Source organism: Carcharodon carcharias, chromosome 13, assembly GCF_017639515.1.
Source record: "Carcharodon carcharias isolate sCarCar2 chromosome 13, sCarCar2.pri, whole genome shotgun sequence".
NCBI lineage: Eukaryota > Metazoa > Chordata > Chondrichthyes > Lamniformes > Lamnidae > Carcharodon > Carcharodon carcharias.
Genome location: NC_054479.1, coordinates 18,809,149 through 18,834,872, shown reverse-complemented (window position 1 = coordinate 18,834,872; position 25,724 = coordinate 18,809,149). Strand labels below are relative to the sequence as shown.

Sequence of the window (25,724 nt, the reverse complement as noted above, 5' to 3'; positions counted from 1 at the left end):
TGTCATCCCTCTCACTTGTGAACACCGACACAAAGTATTCATTTAGAACCCTACCTACGTCTTCCGGCTCCACACACAAATTACCACTCAGTATCTGCCATAAGCCTCCCTTTTTCTCTTTATCCAATCCTGTATATTCCTCAACATCCAGGGTTCCCTGGATTTGTTGATCCCACCCTTTATCTTTACTGAAAAATGCTAGCCCTGTACTCTATTTCCTTCTGGAATGAGTCCCACTGCTCTGATGCAGATTTACCTAAAAGCAGCTGCTCCCAGTCCACTCTGGTCAAATCATATCTGACCTTATTAAAATCGGCCTTCCCCCAATTTAGAACTCTGATTTCTGGCTCATCCTTGTCCTTTTCCATAACAACCTTGAAACTAATGGAGTTATGATCATTATCTGTAAAATGCTCCCCCACTGATACCTCTACCACTTGCCCAGCTTCATTCCCTAAAATTAAGTCCAGGAACCACCCCCGCTCTTGTATGACCTTCTATGTACTGGCTTAAAAAACTGTCCTGGATGCATTTGAAGAATTCCTTTCCCTCTAAACCTATCATATTATGACTAACCCAGTTAACGTTGGGTAAGTTGAAATCCCCCACTATTACTACCTTGTTATTTTTACACTTCTCTGAAATTTGTCTACATATCTGCTGTTCTATTTCTCTCTGTTTGGGGGCCTATAGTACACTCTCTTGGGATTTACTCTCATTGTAGCTTCTCTATTTTCCAATCTGATACTCAGTGCCCCCATCTGACTCACCTCCATGAAACCTATGCCCTGGATCCAATTCCTGTCTACTCAACTATCATTCCTTGGGCCAATGATTTCCAGAAATGGTTAACTGTTCCCTTGGACAGACACTTTCTTCTAAAACGGCCATCGCACTGCTTCTCAAACATATCTTTGACACCTCCTTTGTCTTTAACCATTTACTATCATCCCATTCCTTTTCAAAATTCTTAAATTCATTACCACCCAGCTCAATTCTCACCTCGTCCCATATATCCCTGGTACACAGTGTTGCACCATACCTACAAGCACTGAGGTGGCATTGGTCAAGCCCAGATCCAAAAACTGCAACCATAACATTTCTTGTCCTCCCATATCTCTCCATAACTTTTAGCCCTGTTAAACTAATCCATCTTCCATCACTTCGATGTCATGGTCCACCTTTATGATTTCACTCCTAGCAACCACAAGATGGCTGTGTTGTTGTGTGGTCAGGGTCTAGACGGGGGTTTTTGGGGATTGTCTATTCTCCCAAAGTATGCTGCTCGAGTCTGTAATTTCTCAATCAATTATTCTTTTTTTCACAGCAAGTATTTACACATTTAGATCTCTGAATGAGGTTAGAGCTTCTTCTGCTTCCAGGTCCCTGACTTCTCAGTCACATAATCTGACATTATTACATTAGCATATATCCTTCCGATGTTAACTTTTACTCTATCACCAACACCCCACCCCACAAATCTTTATCCTTGTCATACTTACATACTCCTACATCTCCCCACAAAGTCTCAAGACTTCACAGGGTTAGTCTCTGCCGAGCCTTGACCAATGACCCAAATCTCGTTCTGATCTCCTTTTGAGGTTGAAGACTTTCCCTTCTGTTGGTGTGAGTGTTCTTCTCCTGGGTGGCTGTAGAGCTTGTAGTGAATAATCTTCTTCATCAGGATCTGAATAGTAAGACCAAGTTTCTGTTGGCTCTTTAAGGATATTAAGGTGCTGCAGTTTCTGCTTATGATACTCCGGTCTGTCTCAATGCTGTATGATCTTGGTTGTGCAGTATTTTGCAATGACTGTGCCTTATTCCTGTTGGTCTCAGACCCATTCTCTCTCCCTGGGCTTCGGCACTGGTAACTCATATGCTTTACACTTGTGATTAAAGTTTTGAGCCTGGCTACTTCTCTGTTCTCCCTCACGCTGTTTTACCCTCCCATGGTCATTTGTGGTGATACTGGGTTTGAGTTTTTGTTGCATGCTGCTTATGGCACAAGGTAGTTAGGAATTGTTTCTTCTACAGAGTGACTAATGCTTGGCCACCAGACTGATTGCTATGCTCTTACACGACATTTTGTTATTCCTAGATGAACTGGAAGTCTTTTAAGGCTATCAAATTGAAGCACTCCCTGTATGACTATTCTCTTGTTGAAGACTAGTAAATCATCAACTTATTGTGAGGGGCTTGCCTTGTTCAAAGTACTGCCATAGTGTCGGATTAGTGGGGATATGGTCTGGCCATCCTTCCGGACAATATTTTGAGGCTTGGAGACATTTTTCATCTTGTTGCTTGACTGGTTTTATTTCCTGCAACTTTTTTGCAGTAGCTGGTAAGAGCTGAGTGATTAAGGATGTATATGGTTCAACCTCTTTAATGAAGTGTAAATCCGTTTGTTTGGTTCCTTCTGAGAGCATTCGTGACATTTGTTGTTTGATACTTCCCTTGCACATTTTGTGTAATGGAGTCATATCTCATCATTTTAGTCTGAACTAGATTCGGGGCAGCATCTTCGCAATTTCTTTCATGTTCAGAAGGGTGACTAGTTATGGTCTGTTCAATTTGAAACACAGTCCCATAACATATTCTGAAAACTTTTTGCACACCCACAGTGGCCAATGCTTCTTTTTCTATGTGGAGTAATGTTCTTCACTTTGTTAGTGACCTAGAGGAATATTAGACTGGTCTATGCTCGTCTGCCTGCACTTGAAATAAAACTGCCCCCAGATCTGTAGATGATACACCTGCTGTTTCTATGGTTGGTAATTCTGAGTTGTAATGTGCCAAGATTTCAAAGGAGGTTAAAGTTGTTCAATCCTTTCAAAAGCATTTTGCTGGTCCACATCCCAGCACCACCGTTAACCTGTCTCAACAGATGCCTCAAGGGCTTGTTGACCTCTGCTACATTTAGTAGGAACTTGCTTACTTGGTTGACCATCCCAAGGAACCTTCAAAGCTCAGTTATGTTCCAGGATTATGGAAATTCTGATTACTTTCATTTTTTGTGGCTCAACTGTAATTCCAGTGGCTTGTGTCATGTGGCCTAGAAACTTGATCATAGGTTTGGTGAACTCACATTTTCATTCAATGTTAGGCCTGTATCCTGTAAGACTCTCAGTACTGCTCTGACTCTGCGATCATGTTCTTCTCTCTTGGAGCCACATGTAAGTATGTCAACTCTTCCATGTCTTCTAAAGTATGAGACATTGATCTCTGAAAAATTTCTGAAGTGTCTGCTGTGTCAAAGAGCAATCTATTGAAACAATAACTTTAACAATAACAAAAACAATAAGCAATGGTGTTATAAATGTATCAGCAATCTGGATTCTTTGTCCAGAGGCAACTGCTAAAAATCTACTGTTCACGTCCAATTTGGTAAATAAAGTGCTCTTGGCTAGTTTGACAAGGCTCCACGTCCACTGAGTACATTGGGTGGATCCCATGTTCTACTGGTTTGCTTAGTGGAGTTAAATCCATGCAGATTCTTAGAGAACCATTTCGCTTTGGGACCCTGACCATTCCTGAGCACCATTTTATTGGCATGGTGACCGGCGAGATAACCCCTCACTGCTGCACCTTTTCAATTTCACTCTCGACTTTGTCCAAAAGTGGGTGAGGAACTTTTCTCAGTGTAGAGGGAAATTAGTTTAGCATCAGCTCATATGGTGATATGGTGCTCGGTCTTTACCTTCCCTAGTCCTGTAAACAATTTTGGAAATTCATTTCAAAATGTAGCTTTTTCTCATCAGCAACTTCATCCACTCTAATTTAAGTTTTAGCCATGCCTTTCTGAGAGAGCGCACTCGAACTTGAACGACAGATGTTCGAAGATTTCTCAGTCTTTATATTTCAGCTTTGACACAAGTTGGCCTTTCACTTTTAAAGTTGTCCCACCAGGGCCTTGCACTTTGATGAGGGTTGAAATATGATTTGTTTGAGCCATTTGACTTCATTTGATAAAACAGGAACCAATGCTCCTGTGTCTAGTTTAAACTCTGAGTTTAATACTCATACTTGTTTGCGGTATCATTTACCTCCCCCAGGAAAGTTAGTTCCTTACTTGTGGTTCTTCATGTGTGTTACACTCTCATTTTCTCACAGGTTGTCAACATTTGAGTGACAGTTTTGAAATGGTCCATTTTTCCACACTTCCTGCCACACCAAAGTCATCTCAAAATGTTGGTTGGTGCACTTTTAGGCTTTGGCATCCTCTTTCTTTTATGACCTACAAACTGAATGGTCTCACTCAATCTTCTCCATTGTACTTTTCCTTGACCGCAAGCAAGCCACCCGATTCGGTTCCCGAGTTGTTTGCCTCGCAATCTGCACTGCTTTTACTAGTGTTAAATCCTCTCATCTGCAAGAGACCTGACAATGTTTTGTCTAGGACCCCGACTACGATCCTGTGACCTGTCAACTCATCCTTTAAGATTCCATAATCGCAGTTCCCTATCAGCCTATACAGATCATTGATGAACGAAATGATACTTTTGTCTGGTCTATGCTAATTTAGCCCTCGATTAAATTCCAATGAATGCTGAAATAAGAGTCAATAGCTTGCAGGACTTCCTCATAAGTTAAAGTCTCATTAACCCTCTGCCTTGCTATCATGTTTCAGCAATAGATCCCACTGCATAAATTAATGCATTGACATGGTCTTGATTTTTTTTTAATCCTGAAGGATTTCTGTATCTTGTGAACTATTTTCTCCAGTTACCCTAGTTCTCGGCCTGTTACAAGCCTTCTGTTGGAGCAGCAGTCAAGCAGGCAAGTGGAGAGTATTCCATTACATACCTGACTTGTGCTTTGTCAATGGTGGACAGGCTTTGAGTCACTTGGCGAGTTATTCACTGCAAAATTCCCAGCCTGAGCTGTTCTTGTTACCAAAGTATTTATATGGTGGTCCAGTTAAGCATCTGGTCAAAGATAACTCCAGGGTGTTAATAGCAGGGGATTCAGCGATATTAATGCCATTGAGAGATGATTGGTTTTTCTCTTGATGGAGATGGTCATTGCCTGGCACTTGTGTGGCATTAATGTAACTTGCCATTTATCAGTCCAAGCTTGAATTTTGTCCAGGTCTTGCTGCATATGGACATGGGCTGCTTCAGTTTCTGAGGAATCATGAATGCTGAACATTGTGCAATCATCAGTGACCATTCTCACTTCTGACCTTATGATGGAGGAAAGTCATTGATGAAGTAGCTGAAGCTGGTTGGGCCTAGGACACTACCCTGAGGAACTCCTGCAGTGATGTCTCAGGACTGAGAAGATTGTCAACAACCACAACCATCTTCATTTGTGCTAGGTATGACTCCAACCAGCAGTTTTCCCCTTGATTTCCATTTACTGCAGTTTTGCTCATGCTCCTTGATGCTATGCTTGGTCAAACAATGTATTGATGACAAGGCCGGTAACTCGCACCTCACCTGTTGGTCCATGTTTGGACCAAGGTGTAATGACGTCAGGAGCTGAGTCGCCCTGGTGGAATTCAAACTGAGCATCAGTGAGCAGGTCATTGCTGAGTAAGTGCCACTTAATAGCACTGTTGATGACACTTTCCATCATTTTGCTGATGGATCGAGAGTAGACTGATGGGGCAGTACTTGGCCGGGTTGAATTTATCCCGCTTTGTGTGTACAGGACATACCTGGGCAATTTTCCACATTGCTAGGTAGATGTCAGTGTTGTAGCTGTACTGGAACAGCTTAGCTAGGGACACAGCATGTTCTGGAGCACAAGCCTTCAGCCATTTCTTGATATCACATAGAGTGAATTAAATTGGCTAAGGACTGGCATCTGTGATGCTGGGTCCTCAGGAGGAGGCCAAGAAAGATCATCCACTTGGCACTTCTGGCTGAAGATTGTTGCCAATGCTTTAGCCTTTTGTACTGATGTGCTGGGCTCCCCCATCATTGAGGATGGAGATATTTGCGGATCTTCCTACTCCAGTGATATATAGTTGTCCACCACTATTCACAACTAGGTGTAGCAGGGCTGCAGAGCTTAGATTTGATCAACTGGTTGTGGGATCGCTTAGTGTCAATTGCATGCTGCTTATGATGCTTGGCACACAAGTAGTCCTGTGTTGTAGCTTCACCTGGTTGACACCCTCATTTTTAGGTATGCCTGGTGCTGCTTTTGGCATGCCCTCCTGCACTCCTCATTGAACCAGGGGTTACAGATTGCTGTTGTGGTCCATAGCGCCTCATGGATGGCCAGTTTTGAGTTGCTAGATCTGTTTAAAATCTAGCCCATTTAGCACTGTGGTAGTGCCACAAAACACAATGGAGGGTATCCTCAATGTGAAGACAGGACTTCATCTCCACAAGAACTGTGACAGCAGCTTTTAAAAATAATAAATCGGATGGATCTCTGATGGCCCAGTGTGTTATTGAGCCATTGACTAGAAGGTTGGGGGGGGGGGGGGGGGGGGGGGGGCTGCAGGACTGATTCATAGTGTGCTAAGTTAGTGCCACAGCCAGATATTTGCTAATCACACAATGTTAGATCATAGCATCCTTGTGTTAGAAAGAGGAAAATCAGACAGGGTTCCTAGTGCTGGAAAATGCTTGTGTGGATTTGCAATGAAGACAGTTTCAGGCTCAGCTCTGGTGCTTTCCAACATTTGTCAATAGTTTCCTGACACTAATTCACTAGGCTTATACATGGAAGAACCTCCCCTTGGGCAACATAATGGTTTAAGAGAGTCTGCATCAGAGAGAGATGGAATAAACCAAACCAAATGCAAGTGTTTTCTAAACAGTAGCTCTTTTTTTCCTGAGAAGTTAAAATAAAAGTCGCACAACACCAGAGTAATTTTATAATCAATGTTTTTATCTTTGTAACTGGAAGTATATTTAATGACAGATCACCATTCTTTGCTCTATAAGAGCTGAACCCATTAAGTGTTCTTCAATGGTGCTGGTGCACTTGTACATGGAATGTGTAGTCACTTTTAAAAACAGGTACCTGACAGACAAGAAACAGACAAGCCCGTGTAACCTGGAAATCACTCTAGTATTAGAGTAGAGCACACCTTTATATATGCATAGGACTTCAGTTAGGAATAAAAAAATTAATACTTATATTTTTCAATGTGGAAAGCGTGGAGGAAAAGAGAGACAATTGTCTCCTCTGTTAAAAATCCTGAAAATAAATTCTATTTTTTAAAAAAAAAGTGAATTGCGTTTCCAAATTGTAACAAAGTTAGTCCAGTGAGAAAGGAGAGAGAGGAGGGCAATTTGATACTGGAATGCTGAAGGGTGCTTCCACCAATGGCAGGGTAGCGAGGGTTGGAGTTTTGGTGACTGGACGATTCCCGATAATCCACACCAGATAACTGTACCCCTATAATTAAGCATATTACAGGCTTCAGATAGTGATCTTGGCCATCTGATTCTCAAGGTTGGCAATGCGCTCATCTTGGCTGGCGATGGTGGCCTTCAGAGTTTTGACCTCTTGCAACAACTCATCCAACTTGGATTCAGAATTCTAAAAAGACAAAAGAATATTTAACCTCAATTTTTCAGTACAGTGTTGGAAATGGCTGAATGTGGGCACTAGACAACATTTCTCAACATGTTCAAACTACTTTTAAGGAGCTGCTGCACATTTCAGTGAAGATCCAATTTTGACAGTTCTGGATAGGTGGTAGAGGGCAGAGTGTACATTTGGGTGGAGGCAAATAATGACGTGCAAATAATGGAATATGAAAATAACTTGCAATGGGTATCAAAGCTAACTGCAAAAGCTTTGATAAATATGAACAGGAATAAGAGTGGCAGTGGGAAATGGTTGCAAGCTGGATTATAATGGATAAGAATTAGATGGCTGACTTGTTAAATGAGTCCTTTGCATCTGTATTCAGTGGCAGTAGACAAACTGCAAGAGAACCTAAAAGTAAGCCAAGGGGGAGGAACTTAGTGGATTTAAATTACAAAGTGTAATGGAGAAAATAATAGCACTTAAGATGGTAAATCACCAACACCTTTTAGTTTTGTTCATAGGGTACTAAAATAAATAGGTCAGGAAATTTAAGTATATTACTCAATTTTCCAAACTCTCTAGATAAGGGAATTGTACCTTTGGATCCAAAAATTTCAAACATCATTTCATTATTTAAAAGGGAGGGAGGCAAAATATAGACCTGCTAGTTTAGCATCAATTGCGGGACTGTAAATGCAATCTACCAGAGGAGTATCTACTATCGAGTGCTTGGGAAAAAAAAAATCAGCTCTTCAAAAAAACGGTGGCATGGATTTGAAGGGTAGGTCATAATCTAGTTGAATTTTTGAGGAAAAATGGTGGATAGGTGTGTCTTTATGGATGTTGTCTACATGGGCTTCCAGAAAGCACTGATTAGGTTCAACACAAGAGATTATTAGCGAAATGAAAGTGCTGGAATTGGAGGTATTCTTGATATGTGGGTTGGTAATGCATTAAGAAGTAATAGACAAAGGGTGGGGAAAATTGGGTAGTTCTCTATCAGGATGTAAAAAGTGATATTCTCCAGGGATCTGTACTGGGACCTCAGCTTTTTACTATATACACTAAATTATATATAGAACTCAGCTCATCCAAAGATAATTGAGAAAATACATTAAACCAAAGACCTGTTTGTTCAGATGGTTGTAAAGAAAATCCCATGGCACCATCTGAAAAGTAGCAGTGGAGCTCCCAGTGTCTTGGCGAATGATGATCCTCAATCATTATCACCAAAACGGATCACTTGGGTATTTATTTCACTGCTGTATGTGGGAACTTACTGGGTGCAGACTGGCTGCCACATTTTGTGTAAACAACTACACTGAAAATGCTTCAAAGCAAATCACCGATTGTGAAATGAATTTAGCATTCTGGAGGATATGAAAGGCACTACATAAATTTATGCTTTATTTCTTTCTAGTGGTATAATCTTAACCCTACTCTAAAAAATCACCAATTTTAATTGTCTTCCATTTTTCTTTACCCAAGCACTAGGCTCAGTTGCTATCTGTTAGCAGGTTAAAGGCCAAACATCAAAACTAGTGAATTCATTTCAATGCTGTTTTTGGAATCTTGCATTGTGCAAAATGGCTGCCAAGTTTCCTGCACAACAGTCACAAGGTAACTCATTAAATGAAGTACATTTGGAAAAACACTTAACTTCTGTTTCATTCACAATATACAGTGGACAGCTTTTTAAAAATTAAATAACAGAATTGTTATAATGCAGGAGGCTACTTGGCCCATCATGTCTGCTCTGGCTCTCCGAATGAGCATCATGACTCAGTGCCATTCTCCTGCCTTTTCCCCATAACCCTGCATATTGTTTCTATTTAAATAATCATCTAATGCCCCCTTGAATGCCTCGATTGAATCTGCCTCCACTACACTTTCAGGCAGTGCATCCCGGACTCAAACCACCTGTTGTGTGAACAAGTTTTTTCTCACATCACATTTGCTTCTTTTGCAAATCACTTTAAATCTGTGCGAGCGGGAACAGTTTCTCCCTATCTACTCTGTCCAGCCCCCTCTTAATTTTGAGCACCTCTATCAACTCTTCTCTTAGCCTTCTTCTCTCCAAGAACAGTCCTAACTTCTCCAATCTATCCTCATAGCTGAAGTCTCTCATCGCTGGAACAATTTTTGTAAACCTCTTCTGCACTCTCTCCAATGTGTTCACATCCTTGCTAAAGTATGGTGCTCAGAACTGTGCACAATACTCCAGCTAAGGTCTAACTAGTGTCCTATACAAGCTCAGCATAGCCTCCTTGCTCTTTAGAATAATAGTGGGGTGTGTGTGTGTGTGTGTGTGACTTAATTGAATTAAAGACAGCTGGTCTGAAGGCTTTGATGTAACTCTTTCGAGTACAAACACGTTTCCATCTGTTCCTATTCAGATGAAGTTACATTGTTTCATAGTTTGCCATTGTGAGATTTGAACTCTTGATCTTGGGGTTACAAGCCCAGTACCATAACCACTTGGCTATTTAGTGATGTAATAGAAGATAAGCTAGGTTTGCAATGTTAAGTAGGTAAACATAGGTGTCAAGGGAATATTTGCATTTTTAAATAAACTGGGCTAGATTGATTTCAAAAGAGGAAGCGAAATATTACACCTAGCCAGGGGAAGTTAAGAAACAGTTTATTTTTCTCAAAGATTACTGGTAAAATTGGTACTATGAGAGATTTTTATTTTTAGAAAGGTAAAGTCCATCAGCATAATGAAACAATGGGAATTTGCATTCAAAGGAGAAAATTTGTATAAAGGAGCGAAGGCTGTGTGTAAGGTTAGGCATTCTAAGATCTAACAAGTGTGAAAAGCCTTTAGCATCAACGCCTCAAGCTGTTGTCTACAAAGAACTGAAGTTAAGAAAACTCACTTTGAAGTAGATTGTTCAGGGTATCATGTTCTTTGCTAGGGTCTTTTAAAATCTGTGCATCTTACTGTTGCCTTAACAAAAGTGTAACTGGGATTTAGATTAACTAGGGGATTTAGAAGCCATCATAGTATAATTTGTAGATCTATATGTACTTAAAATCATTATTTCTATTAATAAAAGGTTTAATTTAGTTTTGTAAGAAACCTACAAGGCTTAGTAGTCTTATTACTACTGAATTCAAGGCACACATCTTGAAATTTATACAAATTGCAAAACAGTTGTGGCAGCTGTTTCAAGTTTCCCTTTAGGATTTGAGCAGCTCAACAAGTATCATCGGCTGTGCCATAACACTTATGTACTCTATGCCCCTATTAATAAAGCCCAGGATACTATATGCTTTATTAACAGCTTTCTCCACCTGTCCTGCCACCTTTAATGACATGCACATAAACAACCAGGTCCCTCTGCTCCTTCTTGCCCTTTAGAGTTGCACCCCTTATTTTATGTTGTCTCCCCATGTTCTTCCAAACAAACCTCTCACCTCTCACTTCTCTGCATTGAACTTCATCTGCCACCTATCTGCCCACTCCACCAACTTGTCGATGTCATTTTGAAATTCTACACTGTCGCCCTCAGTTTACAATGCTTCCAAGTTTGTATCATCTGCAAACTTTGAATTTGTCCCCTACACATCTAGATCATTAATATATATCAGGAAAAGCATGGCTCCCAATACTGACCCCTGGGGAACTCCACTACAAATCTTCCTCCAGCCCAAAAAATATCCATTAATCATTGCTCGCTGTTTCCTATTGCTCAGCCAATTTTGTATCCATATTGCTACTATCCCTTTTATTCCATGAGCTATAACTTTTCTCTCAAGTCTATTGTGCGGCACGGTGTCAAATGCCTTTTGGAAGTCCATGTACACCATATCAACAGCATTACCCTCATCAACCCTCTCTGTTACCTCTTCAAAAAACTCCAACAAGTTAGTTAAACACAATTTCCCTTATGAAATCCATGCTGGCTCTTCCTAATCAACCCATATTTTTCCGTGTAACTATTAATTCTATCCCGAATAATTGTTCATAGAAGCTTCCCCACCATCTAAGTTAAATAGACTAGTCTGAATTTGCAGGGCTTATCCTTGCAACCTTTTTGGAACAAGAGTGTAATGTTTGCAATTCGCCAGTCCTCTGGCACAACCAGAGTTTAGAGGAGACTGAAAGATTATGGTCAGTGCCCCTGCAATTTCCAATCTCACTTCCTTCGATGCATCGCATCCAGTCCCAGTGCCTTGTCAACTTTAAGTACCGACAAGTTTATCCAATATCACCTTATCAATTTTCAACCCTTCTCGTGACAGGGTTTCCTCCTCTGTCACCATGGCCTGGGTAACGTCTGCTTCCTTGGTAAAGACAGATGCAAAGTATTAATTTAACACTTCAGCCATGGATTATCCATTGCCCTTTTCTACCATCGTCCTTAACCCTTTGGTACATTGATCACTGTCTCCTAAACGCTCCCCCACTGACAACTTGATCTACTTGGCCCACCTCATTTCCAAGAACCAGTTCTAGCAGTGCCTTCTTTCTTGTTAGGATGGACACATACTGTTGTAGAAAATACTCCTGAATGCACTAAGAACTCTTGCCCCTCTCTGCCCTTTACACTATCATTATCCCAGTCTACATTTGGGTAATTAAAGTCCCCCATTATAACTACTCTATAATGTTTGCATCTCTAATTTCCCTGCAGATTTGTTTCTCTACATCCTTCCCACTAGTTGGTGGTCAATAGGGTACAATGAGCAATGTAATTGCACCCTTTTTATTCCTTAGCTCTAGTCAAATTGATTCTGTTCTTGAACCCTCTGGGGCATCCTCTTTCTCCAGCACTGCAATGCACTCCTTAACCAACACAGCCACTCTTCCTCCTTTTCTTCCTGCCCCATCCTTCCTAAATACCTTGTACTCAGGAATATTTAACACCTAGTCCTGCCCTTCCTTAAGCCCCCCTGGCTTAATGCAGCAATGGACCAGAGGGAAACTGTACACATATTGATAGACCTAATCAGCTGTTATGTTACAGGGCCCAAAACTCTGGGAGTTTCCTGATCGTTGGTTTGTGGTTAAGCAGGGTGGAAGCTTATCAGAACAGAAACTTGCAGCTTTTAATGGACTGGTTGGAGACTGAAGTGAAACGACTACTTGAACTGAGAACACCTATTTCAGTTATTTGGTTTAGAGACAGCTAGGTTAAAGTTCCAGTTTCTGCCTTGTTTGAGAACAAGTGAAGTGCTCAGAATTGAATAATACTCCTGCTCAGGCCAAGCCAGTACTAAAGATTTAGCATAACTTTCTTGCTTTTGTCTGCTGTGCCTCTATTAATAAAGCCAAGGATTGCATGAATTAAGAAAAAAGTTGCCTCCTCATATTATCCAATCACCTTCAAAATGCACGGTTTCACTTCCTTCCATCTTCCTAAAAGTTTCCTAACAAGTTAAAGAGTGTTGCAAGAAGTGCTGGGGAGGGATGACCAAATTTTAATGCTTGTTTTTTATCAATTGAAACAAATCTGAGGCTTAAACAAAGGCTCAGACATGATCGGAGGGGGCAAGAGCACAGGTGGCAGGAGTATAAATACAGCAGGACAGAAGGCCCAGGGCAGAGCACAACCTGAGGCAAATATTCATCGAATCCAAAACACAACAAAAAAAAAAAAAAAAAAATCAAGGAGCCATGTCACAGGGCAGCAGGTTTGTGATTGGTTGGCAAGTATTAGTCTTCTCCCACCTTCACCCTGAGTTAGGGCAGTGGGCGGAAGTAAAATGTAATTAGTCTAATACATAGAAACACGGCACCTTGGTCCTTTCGAATGCACACCCTGTGTCGTGTGAGAATTCCAGGATTTGGAGCTTGAGCTGTAGCTGGCATCGCTGTAGTGCATTCTCGAGGCCAGGAGCTACGTGGATAGCACACTTCAAGAGATGTCACCCCGCAGCTTAAGAGTGAGAGGGAATGGAAATCTGACAAGGGGGACCAGGCACACAGTGCAGGAGTCTTTGGAAGGTTTTGGGAAGATGGAAGGGAAATGAAGCTGCAAATTTTGAAGGTGATTGGATAATGTGAGGAGGTAATTTATTTATTTTTTTTTAAAAGAAGTGCAATCCTTGACTTTATTAATAGAGGCATAGCAAACAAAAGCAAGAAAGTTACGCTTAATCTTTATGCTTCCTTTGGGGAGTATAGCCAGACCCAGGTCCATGGTACCATTGGTGGCTCAGCTGCACAAGGGACAGAGTGGGGCAGTCAGAGAAGGTAGGTCAGAAAGGCAACGGTGATATGGTATACGACTGTAGAGGGACAGGTGTTTCAGCAGTCACAGAAGTTACTCCAGGATAGCACGTTACCCCTCTAGTGCCAGGGTCAAGGACGTCATGGAGTAGTTCCGAGCTTTTTGAGGGTGGGAAGTGTAACCTGCCAGAGGTTGTAGGGGGGTTTCAGCTAACCAATATTAAATGGGATAGAATCAGTGTAAAAGGCATAGCCATTCAGGGAAATTTTATAGCCAGAACATAGCAAGTCCAACTAGAGAAGGGAAGTTCAAGACTGATTTTCAGGAAATGAAGCTGGGAAGGTGAAAGGGGTATCATCGGGAGAGCATTTTGGTGGTAGTGATCATAAATCAGTTAGATTTAGCTTGGCTGCAAGAAAAAATATTTGCAAGTTAAATCAAGGAAAACCCAAAGGTGTTCTATAAATACATAAGAGCAAGATGATAACTAAGGAAAGAGTAAGGCCAATTAGACACCAAAAAAGATAAGCCATGTGTGGAGGCAGAAGATGTGGGCATGGTTTTTAATGAATACGTTGCATGTGTCTGCACAAAAGAGGGGACCAGTTAAGTCACTGCAGTTAAAGAGGATGTGAAATATTGGATAGGATAAACAGTGAAAAAGGAGTTAACAAGTTTAGTATTTGACAGTGGATAAATTACCAAGCACAGATGGCTATAGGCATGGTGCTGGAAGGATTGCTAATATTGTACCATTGTTTAAAAAAAGGGATAGAACACGTAACTACAGGCCAGTCATTTTAAATTTGGTTGTTATGCAAATTATTGGAAAGAATTCTGGGGAACAGTATAAATTGATACTTAGAAAGGCATTGATCAAAGACAGTTGGTATGGATTTGTTAAAAGGATGGCAAGTCTGGCTATCTTGATTGATCCTCGTTACTTCCTCAAAATTCAATGAGTAGCAGCGTATTTGACATGAGTCAACATGGATTTTAGCAACATCTCACATAGCTGACTGGTCAGAAAACAAAAAGCCCTTGAGATCCAAGGGCAAGTGGGATGAAAAATTAGCTCAATGGCAGGAAACGAAGGGTGGTGGTCAGTGGATGTTCTTGTGACTGGAAGGCTATTTCCAGCAGAACTCTGCTTTTTGTGGTATATGTCAGTGGTTTGGATTTAAAGCTAGTGGACATGATTAAGAAGCTGGCAGATAATACAAAAATTGCCATCTGGATGATAGCAAGAAGGCAAGCTGTAAACTGCAGAAAGATATCAATGGATGGGCAGAAAAGCAGCAAATGGGATTTGATCCAGAGAAGTGTGAGGTAAGGGAATTGGGAAGAGGAACATGGCAGAGGCATGAGGATATTGAGAAATGTAGAAGAGGAGGGACTTTGGAGCACATGGTCCACAGAACCCTGAAGGTAGGACAGGATAGGATGATTAAGAAGGAATACCTTCTATTATTGGCTGTGGCATAGAGCACAAGAGTAGGAAGGTTATGCTAAAACTGTACAGAACACTAATTAGGTCACAGCTAGGGTACTGCTTACAGCTCAGGTCACCACTTTACAGAAAGAACATGATTGTACTAGGGAGGGTACAGAGAAGGTATACAAAGAATTTTCCAGGGATGGAGAATTTTAGCAATGAGGAATGATTGGATAGACTGGTGTTGTTCTCTTTGGAAGATAGGAAACCGAGGGGAGATTTAATTGTGATTTATAAAATAATGAGGAACCTGGTTGGAATGGATAGGAAGGGCGTGTTTCCCTTAGCAGAGATCAATAACCAGGAGTGAGAGGTTTAAAGTAGTTGGCAGAGGGATTAGAGAGAAGTCAGGGAGAAACCTGTTCATCCAGAGGGTGGCGGGGTTCTGGAACTCTCTGTCTGAAAGCATGGTAAAGTAGAAACCCTCACAGCATTTAAAAAATACTTGGCTATGCAACTGAAGGTCCATAACCTACAGGGCTATGGACCAAGAGTTGGAAAGTGAAATTAGACTGGATAGCTCTTCTTTGGCTGGCACAGACTTTCTTCCATGCAGGAAATTTCTAAGTTTTTGTCCACAGTGTGTGACACTATGGTTGGAAATAGAATGAGAGGGAGGATTAAATCATGCAGTCCAGAAGGCCACGGTAGTTAGTGGGGAAGACTGATGGAATTAATGCACTGCTGAGGTTTAAAAAGGAACGAGTCAATGAGACATTGCAGTAAGCCTAGATTTCAACACTTGGAAAGGACTAGTTTGTCTAATTTGTGCATGTGGAGCTTAGAAATAACACAACAGCAGCCTGTATGATGTACTTACAGCATTGAGGGTGGGTCCCTTCATGGGAGTGCTGCCAGTGTCACTTTTTTTGTTCAGTACTGGTTTGTCTAAACGATTCCTCTGGACTTTAAGTTCTCTGTTTTTCCCAGGTACGTAACCATGTTTCAGGGAGATGAGAATGGGGTCCTTGTTTTGTCCTTCAAACCATTCTTCTGCTTCCAATGCTGCTTCTGGTCCAGGCGTATCGGGATATAAATCATCTTGATAAAGGTCAGACTAGAAAAGGAAAAAGGATGCATCATTTTATAAGTCAATAAGAAACTTACAGCAACAAACATACCTCAGTCTAGAGCCAGGTTACTCAAAAGCATGGGATATAACGTATAGTCTTCTGATTAGAATGAACTATATTATAAAGAGAAAGTGAGTTATAGTTAATGCCATTAATTGTTTTTCCCCAATGAATTCTTGGAAGATGGGTGTTGTTAGTAAGCTCAGCTGTTGCTGCACACCCATAGCTGTCCCCGCGAAGGTGGTGGTGAGCTACTTCGAACTCCTGCAGTCCATGTAGTGAGATGTGGGATATCATGATCAGCTGGCTTCGACCCTGATGCAGCATTACTTTTAGGAAAACTCTAAATTTTAATTACAAACTACTTGGTTAAAGGAGTGCTTCTGCAGAACCTCCTCACAACAACATGGGGAGAGATCTGTTCATTATTCAATGGCATGTCCACGAAATGTGAAAGTCCTGCACGCGGAGGAAGTCTTACCTCAAATGAATGATACCTGCCCTGTTATATGAAACTTTACAAAAGCAAGGGAATTAAATAGAGGAAAGTGTGCCATACAAGGGATTGTTGACAAGGCAAACACACAAACAACTCATTCATGTTTTTCTTTTAAAAACAAAATGGAACATGCCCGATGCAATGGGGGTAGCAGAGTTCTTGTTTTCCGTGTTTTGGGGGGGGGGGGGGGGCTAGAATTCAATTTTAAAAATATTTGCCTTCCCCCAGAGCCACTGCACTCTCCCCCACCTCCTCCAATTATTACTTTTCTGTTGCAATAAAAGCAAATAACTCGCTCCAAATTCTGCCAGCGATTGATTTGATACAGCTGCTAGTATTTTGTCCTTCACTTCCCTTCCTCCCTGGAAGTTCCTACTCTTTACCTAGGTGTCTTACCCCAAAAGCACACCCAGGGTTGTGAGGGATGATAATTCCATCCTGTCTGGAACAGTTCACCACCATTTTATCATTGCTCTGCCCCTTTTCTCACAACCACACTTATATGATGACTTGGATGAAGGGATCGAAGGTATGGATGCTACATTTGTCGATGATACAAAGGTAGGTAGGAAAGTAAGTTGTGAAGAGGACATAAGGAGGCTACAAGGAGGTACAGGTTAAGTGAGTAGGCAAAAATCTGGCAAAAAGGAGTTGAAATGTGGAAAAATGTAAAATTGTCCATTTTGGCAGGAAGAATAAAAAAACACATTATCTAAATGGTGAGAAATTGCAGAGCTCTGAGATTCAGAGGGATCTGGGTGTCCTTTTGCATGAATCACAAAAGGCTAATATGCAGGTACAGAAAGTAACTAAGAAAGCTAAGACAATGTTACTATTTATTGCGAAGGGGATTGACTATCAAAGTGGGAAGGTTATGCTTCAGTTGTACAAGACACAGGTGAGACCACATCTGGAATACTGCATCCAGTATTGGTCATCTTATTTGAGGAAGGATGTAAATGCACTGGAAGCAGTCAGAGAAAGTTTACTAAACTAATGCCAGGAATGGGCAGGTTGTCTTGAGGGAAGATTGGACAGGCTGGGCTTGTACCTGCTGGAGCTTAGAAGAGTAAGAGGCGACTTGATTGAAACGTACAAGATCCTGAGGGGTCTTGACTGGGTGGATGTGGAGAGGATGCTTCCTCTTGTGGAAGAATCGAGAACTAGGGGTCACTGTTTTAAAATAAGGGGTTGTCCATTTAAGACACAGATGAGAAGAATTTTTTTCTCCGAGGGTAGTGAGTTTTTGGAACTCCCTTTCTCAAAAGAGTGGAAGCAGAGTCTTTGAATATTTGAGACAGAGGTGGACAGATTCTTGTTAAATAATGGGGTGAGGTTACGGTCAGTGAGATCAGCCATGATCCTACTGAATGGTGAAGTAGGCTTGAAGGGCCAAGTGGACTACTCCTCCTCCTAGGTTGTATGTACACTGTTTACGATATTTAACCTGTTCCACCATCCAGGCCTCTTAGCATCACCAACCCTTCTCCAGCCATAGGCAAGTCTCAGAACTTCTTGATTCACTTAGTCACCAGTGGAATCAATGCCATATCACATCAGCCAGGATTTTCCAGCCCAATCAGGGCAGGACCCACCCTGGGAGATTTTGCCTCTCAGCCAAAAGTCCATTGATGTTTGGTGGGGCCGGAGGACTGGATGATCCTGGCCACGGGCAGAACTGCAAAATCCCATCCATCATCTCTTGCCTCTATATTAAAAAAAAGCACATGCATTGAAGTTCTGTTTTTCAGGCTAAAACTTCACCCACCTTTCTTGGCACAGTCATGATGATTGGCTCACACTTCCTCTCATGAAGTTTAAAAAACCTATAAACAGAATGTAATATTTTAAGTGGTTTAAAAACAAAATTCATGCACAAAAGATCATGTCAGTACAGAATTCATTTGTACAAAATAGATCACTAATCCATAATTGCAAAAACATTTTTCAGTATCAACTTAACAAGCCAATAATGCATGTATGTATGTATGTATGTAAACCCTGCCCAAACGCTGACAGTAATACCTCTTGAAAACTCCAAAAACAAACCTACACTTTGAGTACAAACTGGAGAGATTTAAGGCTGTAATCTCATCTCCAGTTTCAGATGCCTTATAAATCACTTGATAGAATTGCTACTGTGTAACCGTTATTCTTTATGTTATACCCACAAACTATTACACAGGTAGGAAAGATGAGCCAGGACAGGTTATACTAAACCAACACATGACACAAACTAAATCTCATGATTTATAGAAACCTGAATTTCTAATTCATCCCAGGCCAACAGCTTTCTTAACACTATGTGCAATTGCCATGTTATTTTACTTGTAAATGGCCTATATTGAGCTTTATCTGAACAATGTAGAAGGTCAACAGAGGTCAGAGGGGAATGGGATGGAGGATAAAGTGGTAAGCGATTGGAAGCTCAGTACTCTCCCTCAGTAATGCACTGAAATGCCAGCCTAGATTTTGTGCTCAAGCTCGTGGATTACAGTTTGAAGTCACAATCTTCTGAGCCAGTGGCTCAAATGTTACCAACAGAGCCACTACTTGTCGACACAGCCATGTCTAACTTTATCTGACAGAAAAGCAAAATACCGTACCTGCGTTTTCTTCAAGTCTGTTCTGAAACATTAACTCTTGTTTCTCTCTCTCAGCTGCCACCTGACGTGCTGAGTATTTCCAATATTTTGTTTTTATTTCATCTTTGACGCCTCTGGTAAATCACCAGTCAGCACATACGCCATTCTTACTGTGACCAATTTCTGCAATTGTTTATATATTATGAACTGGATAATGTAATACGTTTGAAACAAGTTTCAGATGTTTATAAGATGTAGTTATGAATATTGAATCTCTGGCCCAATTCCAGATCAATTAGGGACCATAGAGGTAATGTATGTGGGGACCCAGAAGACTAGGTACAGTCCTCAATAAATACTTTGCGTCGGTCTTCACAATGGGATAGAACGACACAGGTATAGATATCAGGATGGGGGACTGCAAAATATTAGAGGAAATTAACAGAGGGGCTACTAGCGGGTTTGACGGCCTTAAAAGTGGATAAATCACAGGCCCGGATGAGATGTATCCCAGGCTGTTGACAGAGGACTGCTAACGTTGTCCCATTATTAAAAAAGGGAGGAAGGGGTAGACCAGGAAATTACGGGCCAGTCAGTCTAACCTCAGTGGTGGGGGAGTTACTAGAAAGAATTCTGAGGGACAGAATATATCTGCACTTGGAGAGATACGGATTAATCAGCATGGGTTTGTTAAGAGAAGGTTGTTTTTGACAAATTTGATTGAATTTTTTGAGGAGGTAACCAGGAGTGTTGATGAGGGTAATGCATTTGATGTGGTCTACGTGGACTTTAGCAAACCTTTTGATAAGGTCCCTCATGGCAGACTGGTCAAGAAAGTAAGAACCTATGTGATCTAAGGCAAAGTGGCACATTGGATCCAAAATTAGCTGAAAGGCAGGAAGGAGAGGGTGATGGTAGAGGGATGTTTCTGTGACTGGAAGTCTGTTCCCAGTGGGGTTCTGCAGGGCTCAGTGCTGGGGTCCTTGCTGTTTGTGGTGTACACAAATGATTTGGACTTAAACGTAGGGGGTATGATCAAGAAGTTTGTGGATGACACGAAAATTGGTGAGGTGGTAAATAGTGAGGAGGATAGCCGTAAAATGCAGGAGGGTATTGATGGACTGGTCAGGTAGCCAGAGCAGTGGCAAATGGAATTCACCCCAGAGAGATGTGAGGTAATGCATTTGGGGACGGATAACAAGGCAAGGGATTACACTATGAATTGTAGGACCCTGGAAAGTACTGAAGATCTGAGGGACCTTGGTGTGCATATCCACAGATCTCTGAAGGTAGCAGGGCAGGTAGATAAGATGGTTAAGGCAGCATATGGGATACTTGCCTTTACTAGCCGAGGCATAGAATACAAGAGCCAGGGAGGTTATGCTGGAACTGTATAAAATGCTGGTTAGGCCTCAACTGAAATACCACATGTAGTTCTGGTCACCACATTATAGGACTGGTGACAGTGCAGAGGAGATTTCCCAGGATGCTGCCTGGGCTGGAGGGTCTGAGCTATGAGGAATGACTGGAAAGGCTGGGGCTGTTTTGTTTGGAGCAGCGAAGGTTGAGAGGAGACCTGATAGAGGTGTACAAGATTATGAGGGGCATAGATTGGATGGATAGGAAAGCACTTTTTCCATTAGTAGAGGGGTCAATAATCAGAGGCCATAGATTTAAGGTTAAGACGTAGAAGACTAAGAGGGGAGTTGAGGAGAAATGTTTTCACCCAGAGAATGGTGGGAGTCTGGAGCTCACTGCCTAAAAGGGTGGTTGAGTCAGAAACTCTGGTAACATTTAGGAAGTATTTAGATATTCACTGGCATTGCCATAGCCTCCAGAGCTATGGGCCAAACGCTGGAAAATGGGATGAGTGTAATCAGATCTTTGTTGACTGGTGCGGACACAGTGGGCCGAATGTCATCCTTCTGTGCTATAAATTTCTATTCATCCGATAGCCTTTAATATTCCTTCCATGGCTTATTAACTTTCCCAGCATTAATACAAGGTAGGTCAAGGTCAGGGAGCTTACTCACCTTCTTGTTTGAGGAATGAGTGGTATGTGGCACAGCTGAACAGATATTTATTTCGGTGCTGCTTCATGCTCTCGTCAGGACTTGGAAAAATTTATTAATTTTGCTTCCAATCTCCACCCCTCCATCATTTTCACGTGGTCCATCTCTGACACTTCCCTTCCCTTCCTTGACCTCTCTGTCTCAATCTCTGGTGATAGACTGTCCACCAATATCCATTACAAACCCACCGACACCCACAGCTATCTCGACTACAGCTCCTCACACCCCACTTCCTGTAAGGACTCCATCCCATTCTCTCAGTTCCTTCGCCTCCGTCGCATCTGTTCCGATGATGCTACATTCAAAAACAGTTCCTCTGACATGTCCTCCTTCTTCCTTAACCGAGGTTTTCCACCCACGGTCGTTGACAGGGCCCTCAACCGTGTCCGGCCCATCTCCCGCGCATCCGCCCTCACTCCTTCTCCTCCCTCCCAGAAACATGATAGGGTCCCCCTTGTCCTCACTTATCACCCCACCAGCCTCCGCATTCAAAGGATCATCCTCCGCCATTTCCGCCAACTCCAGCATGATGCCACTACCAAACACATCTTCCCTTCACCCCCCTTATCGGCATTCCGTAGGGATCGCTCCCTCCGGGACACCCTGGTCCACTCCTCCATCACCCCCTACTCCTCAACCCCCTCCTATGGCACAACCCCTTGCCCACGCAAAAGATGCAACACCTGCCCCTTCACTTCCTCTCTCCTCACCGTCCAAGGACCCAAACACTCCTTTCAAGTGAAGCAGCATTTCACTTGCATTTCCCCCAACTTAGTCTACTGCATTCGTTGCTCCCAATGTGGTCTCCTCTACATTGGAGAGACCAAACGTAAACTGGGCGACCGCTTTGCAGAACACCTGCGGTCTGTCCGCAAGAATGACCCAAACCTCCCTGTCGCTTGCCATTTTAACACTCCACCCTGCTCTCTTGCCCACATGTCTGTCCTTGGCTTGCTGCATTGTTCCAGTGAAGCCCAACGCAAACTGGAGGAACAACACCTCATCTTCCGACTAGGGACTTTACAGCCTTCCGGACTGAATATTGAATTCAACAACTTTAGGTCGTGAGTCCCCTCCCCCATCCCCACCCCCTTTCTGTTTCCCCCCTTTTTTTTTTTTCCCAATAAATTATAAAGATTTTCCTTTTCCCACCTATTTCCATTATATAAAATAAAAAAAAAACCCACTAGAGCTATACCTTGAGTGCCCTACCATCCATTCTTAATTAGCACATTCGTTTAGATAATATCACCAACTTTAACTTTAACACCTATGTGTTCTATTGTACTATTGTTGTTGACATCTTTTGATGATCTGCTTCTATCACTGCTTGTTTGTCGCTACAACCACACCAACCCCCTCCACCTCTCTGTCTCTCTATCTCTCCGCTCCCCACACACACACCTTAAACCAGCTTATATTTCAGCTCTTTCCTGGACTCGAACTCAAGTTCTGTCGAAGGGTCATGAGGACTCGAAACGTCAACTCTTTTCTTCTCCGCCGATGCTGCCAGACCTGCTGAGTTTTTCCAGGTAATTCTGTTTTTGTTTTGGATTTCCAGCATCCGCAGTTTTTTTGTTTTTTTCTCTGTGTTTAATTGACTGCCACTGCTCTTCAAGAAATGCCTACCTCCTTGAAGAAGTTCTGTTCCTCTCTGCGACAAGATTTCCGGATTTCTCTGTTGCCTTGTTCACCTTCATTGCTTTCCATTTCTCTCCTAGTGTTTGACAAGGTGTTTACTAAAACCCGCTTTCACAGCCATATCTCCTTTCTCAGTGACTGTCTCCGTCTCCGACTTACCCCACATGGATTTCAACTGAAATTCCACCCCTCATGTTTCGAACCCACCCAGGATTACAGGTATCTCCGGGACATAAAACGTTTCTCGGACTGCTGTTCCCGTCACATTCTGAAATCCACTCTCAGTGCCATGCGCCGCCATATGAACACACTCGACCTCTCCCTCCAGCAGCACCGCCGTACCCTTTTTCAAAGCTGCGCGTGCCCCCAGTTTCATTTTATCCTTCGGCTCATCCGACGCCTCAACAAGAAACTTTTTCTCTTTCTCTCAAGTGCTAAGGAACGCAAGCTCCAACAACTCATCGACACCAACACCCATCTAGGACCCTCCACCCCTGCCTGTCCCTCCGTCCCCACCCCATCTTCCAATCCCAGCCCCAGCCGTGTATTCACTATACCCCCTGACCTTCCCCTCTCCGATGCTGAACGTTCAGTGCTCAGCAAAGGACTTAGTTTCATACCCTTACGCCCTCACCTCAATGAATTTCGGGCTCGGCATGATACTGAACTCTTCTTCCGCCGTCTTCGTCTCCGGGCTCACTTCTTTGGGCAGGAGTCCTCTCCCAGTTCAACGGATCCTTTTACCCATCTTCAATATTCTCCCTCCACCTGGACCCCTCCCTCTGGATTCTTACCTTCTCTCGATCTTTTCATTGAGAACTGTCGGCGCGACATTAGTCGTCTCAATTTCTCTGCTCCTCTCACCCATTCTAACCTGTCTCTCTCTGAACTTACTGCACTCCATTCTCTCAGGTCCAACCCTGACATTGTCATCAAACCCGCTGACAAGGGTGGTGCTGTTGTTGTCTGGCGCACTGACCTCTACCACGCGGAGGCTGAGCGTCAACTCGCAGACACTTCCTCCTACCTCTCCCTGGACCATGACCCCACCACTGAACATCAAGCCACTGTTTCCAGGACTGTCACTGACCTCATCTCCTCTGGGGATCTCCCTCCCACAGCTTCCAACCTGATAGTTGCCCAACCTCGGACGGCCCGCTTCTATCTCCTACCCAAAATCCACAAACAGAACTGCCCCGGTAGACCGATCGTCTCAGCTTGCTCCTGCCCCACAGAACTCATTTCTCGTTATCTTGACTCCCTTCTCTCTCCCCTTGTCCAGTCCCTTCCCACCTACATCCGTGATTCCTCTGACACCTTACGTCACATCAACAATTTCCAGTTCCCTGGCCCCTACCGCTTCCTCTTCACCATGGACATCCAATCCCTCTACACCTCCATCCCCCACCAGGATGGTCTGAGGGCCCTTAGCTTCTTCCTCGAACAGAGGCCCGAACAATCCCCATCCACCACTACTCTCCTCCGTCTGGCTGAACTTGTTCTCACGCTGAACAATTTCTCCTTCAACTCCTCTCACTTCCTCCAAATAAAAGGTGTGGCTATGGGTACCCGCATGGGCCCCAGCTATGCCTGTCTCTTTATGGGGTATGTGGAACATTCCTTGTTGCAGTCCTACTCCGGCCCCCTTCCACAACTCTTTCTCCGGTACATCGATGATTATTTCGGTGCTGCTTCATGCTCTCGTCAGGACTTGGAAAAATTTATTAATTTTGCTTCCAATCTCCACCCCTCCATCATTTTCACGTGGTCCATCTCTGACACTTCCCTTCCCTTCCTTGACCTCTCTGTCTCAATCTCTGGTGATAGACTGTCCACCAATATCCATTACAAACCCACCGACACCCACAGCTATCTCGACTACAGCTCCTCACACCCCACTTCCTGTAAGGACTCCATCCCATTCTCTCAGTTCCTTCGCCTCCGTCGCATCTGTTCCGATGATGCTACATTCAAAAACAGTTCCTCTGACATGTCCTTCTTCTTCCTTAACCGAGGTTTTCCACCCACGGTCGTTGACAGGGCCCTCAACCGTGTCCGGCCCATCTCCCGCGCATCCGCCCTCACTCCTCCTCCCTCCCAGAAACATGATAGGGTCCCCCTTGTCCTCACTTATCACCCCACCAGCCTCCGCATTCAAAGGATCATCCTCCGCCATTTCCGCCAACTCCAGCATGATGCCACTACCAAACACATCTTCCCTTCACCCCCCTTATCGGCATTCCGTAGGGATCGCTCCCTCCGGGACACCCTGGTCCACTCCTCCATCACCCCCTACTCCTCAACCCCCTCCTATGGCACAACCCCTTGCCCACGCAAAAGATGCAACACCTGCCCCTTCACTTCCTCTCTCCTCACCGTCCAAGGACCCAAACACTCCTTTCAAGTGAAGCAGCATTTCACTTGCATTTCCCCCAACTTAGTCTACTGCATTCGTTGCTCCCAATGTGGTCTCCTCTACATTGGAGAGACCAAACGTAAACTGGGCGACCGCTTTGCAGAACACCTGCGGTCTGTCCGCAAGAATGACCCAAACCTCCCTGTCGCTTGCCATTTTAACACTCCACCCTGCTCTCTTGCCCACATGTCTGTCCTTGGCTTGCTGCATTGTTCCAGTGAAGCCCAACGCAAACTGGAGGAACAACACCTCATCTTCCGACTAGGG

At 43.1% G+C, this 25,724-nt stretch overlaps 1 protein-coding gene across 3 annotated transcripts in view; it reads right to left on the bottom strand.

Annotated features, from left to right (window-relative positions):
- Positions 1–6,825: 6,825 nt before the first annotated feature.
- Positions 6,826–25,724, bottom strand: part of coro1cb (coronin, actin binding protein, 1Cb) — a 175,334-nt gene continuing 156,435 nt past the window's right edge. For 2 of the 3 annotated variants that reach the window (XM_041202432.1, XM_041202433.1), the window contains exons 9-12: positions 18,512–18,569; positions 15,992–16,228; positions 11,716–11,787; positions 6,826–7,503 (exon numbers count right to left, since the gene is read on the bottom strand). In XM_041202432.1, coding sequence (XP_041058366.1) covers positions 7,384–7,503; positions 11,716–11,787; positions 15,992–16,228; positions 18,512–18,569 — 487 coding nt within the window. In that variant the 3' untranslated portion in view covers positions 6,826–7,383. The remainder of the gene's footprint in view (positions 7,504–11,715; positions 11,788–15,991; positions 16,229–18,511; positions 18,570–25,724) is intronic. The other variant, XM_041202431.1, reaches the window with a different exon arrangement.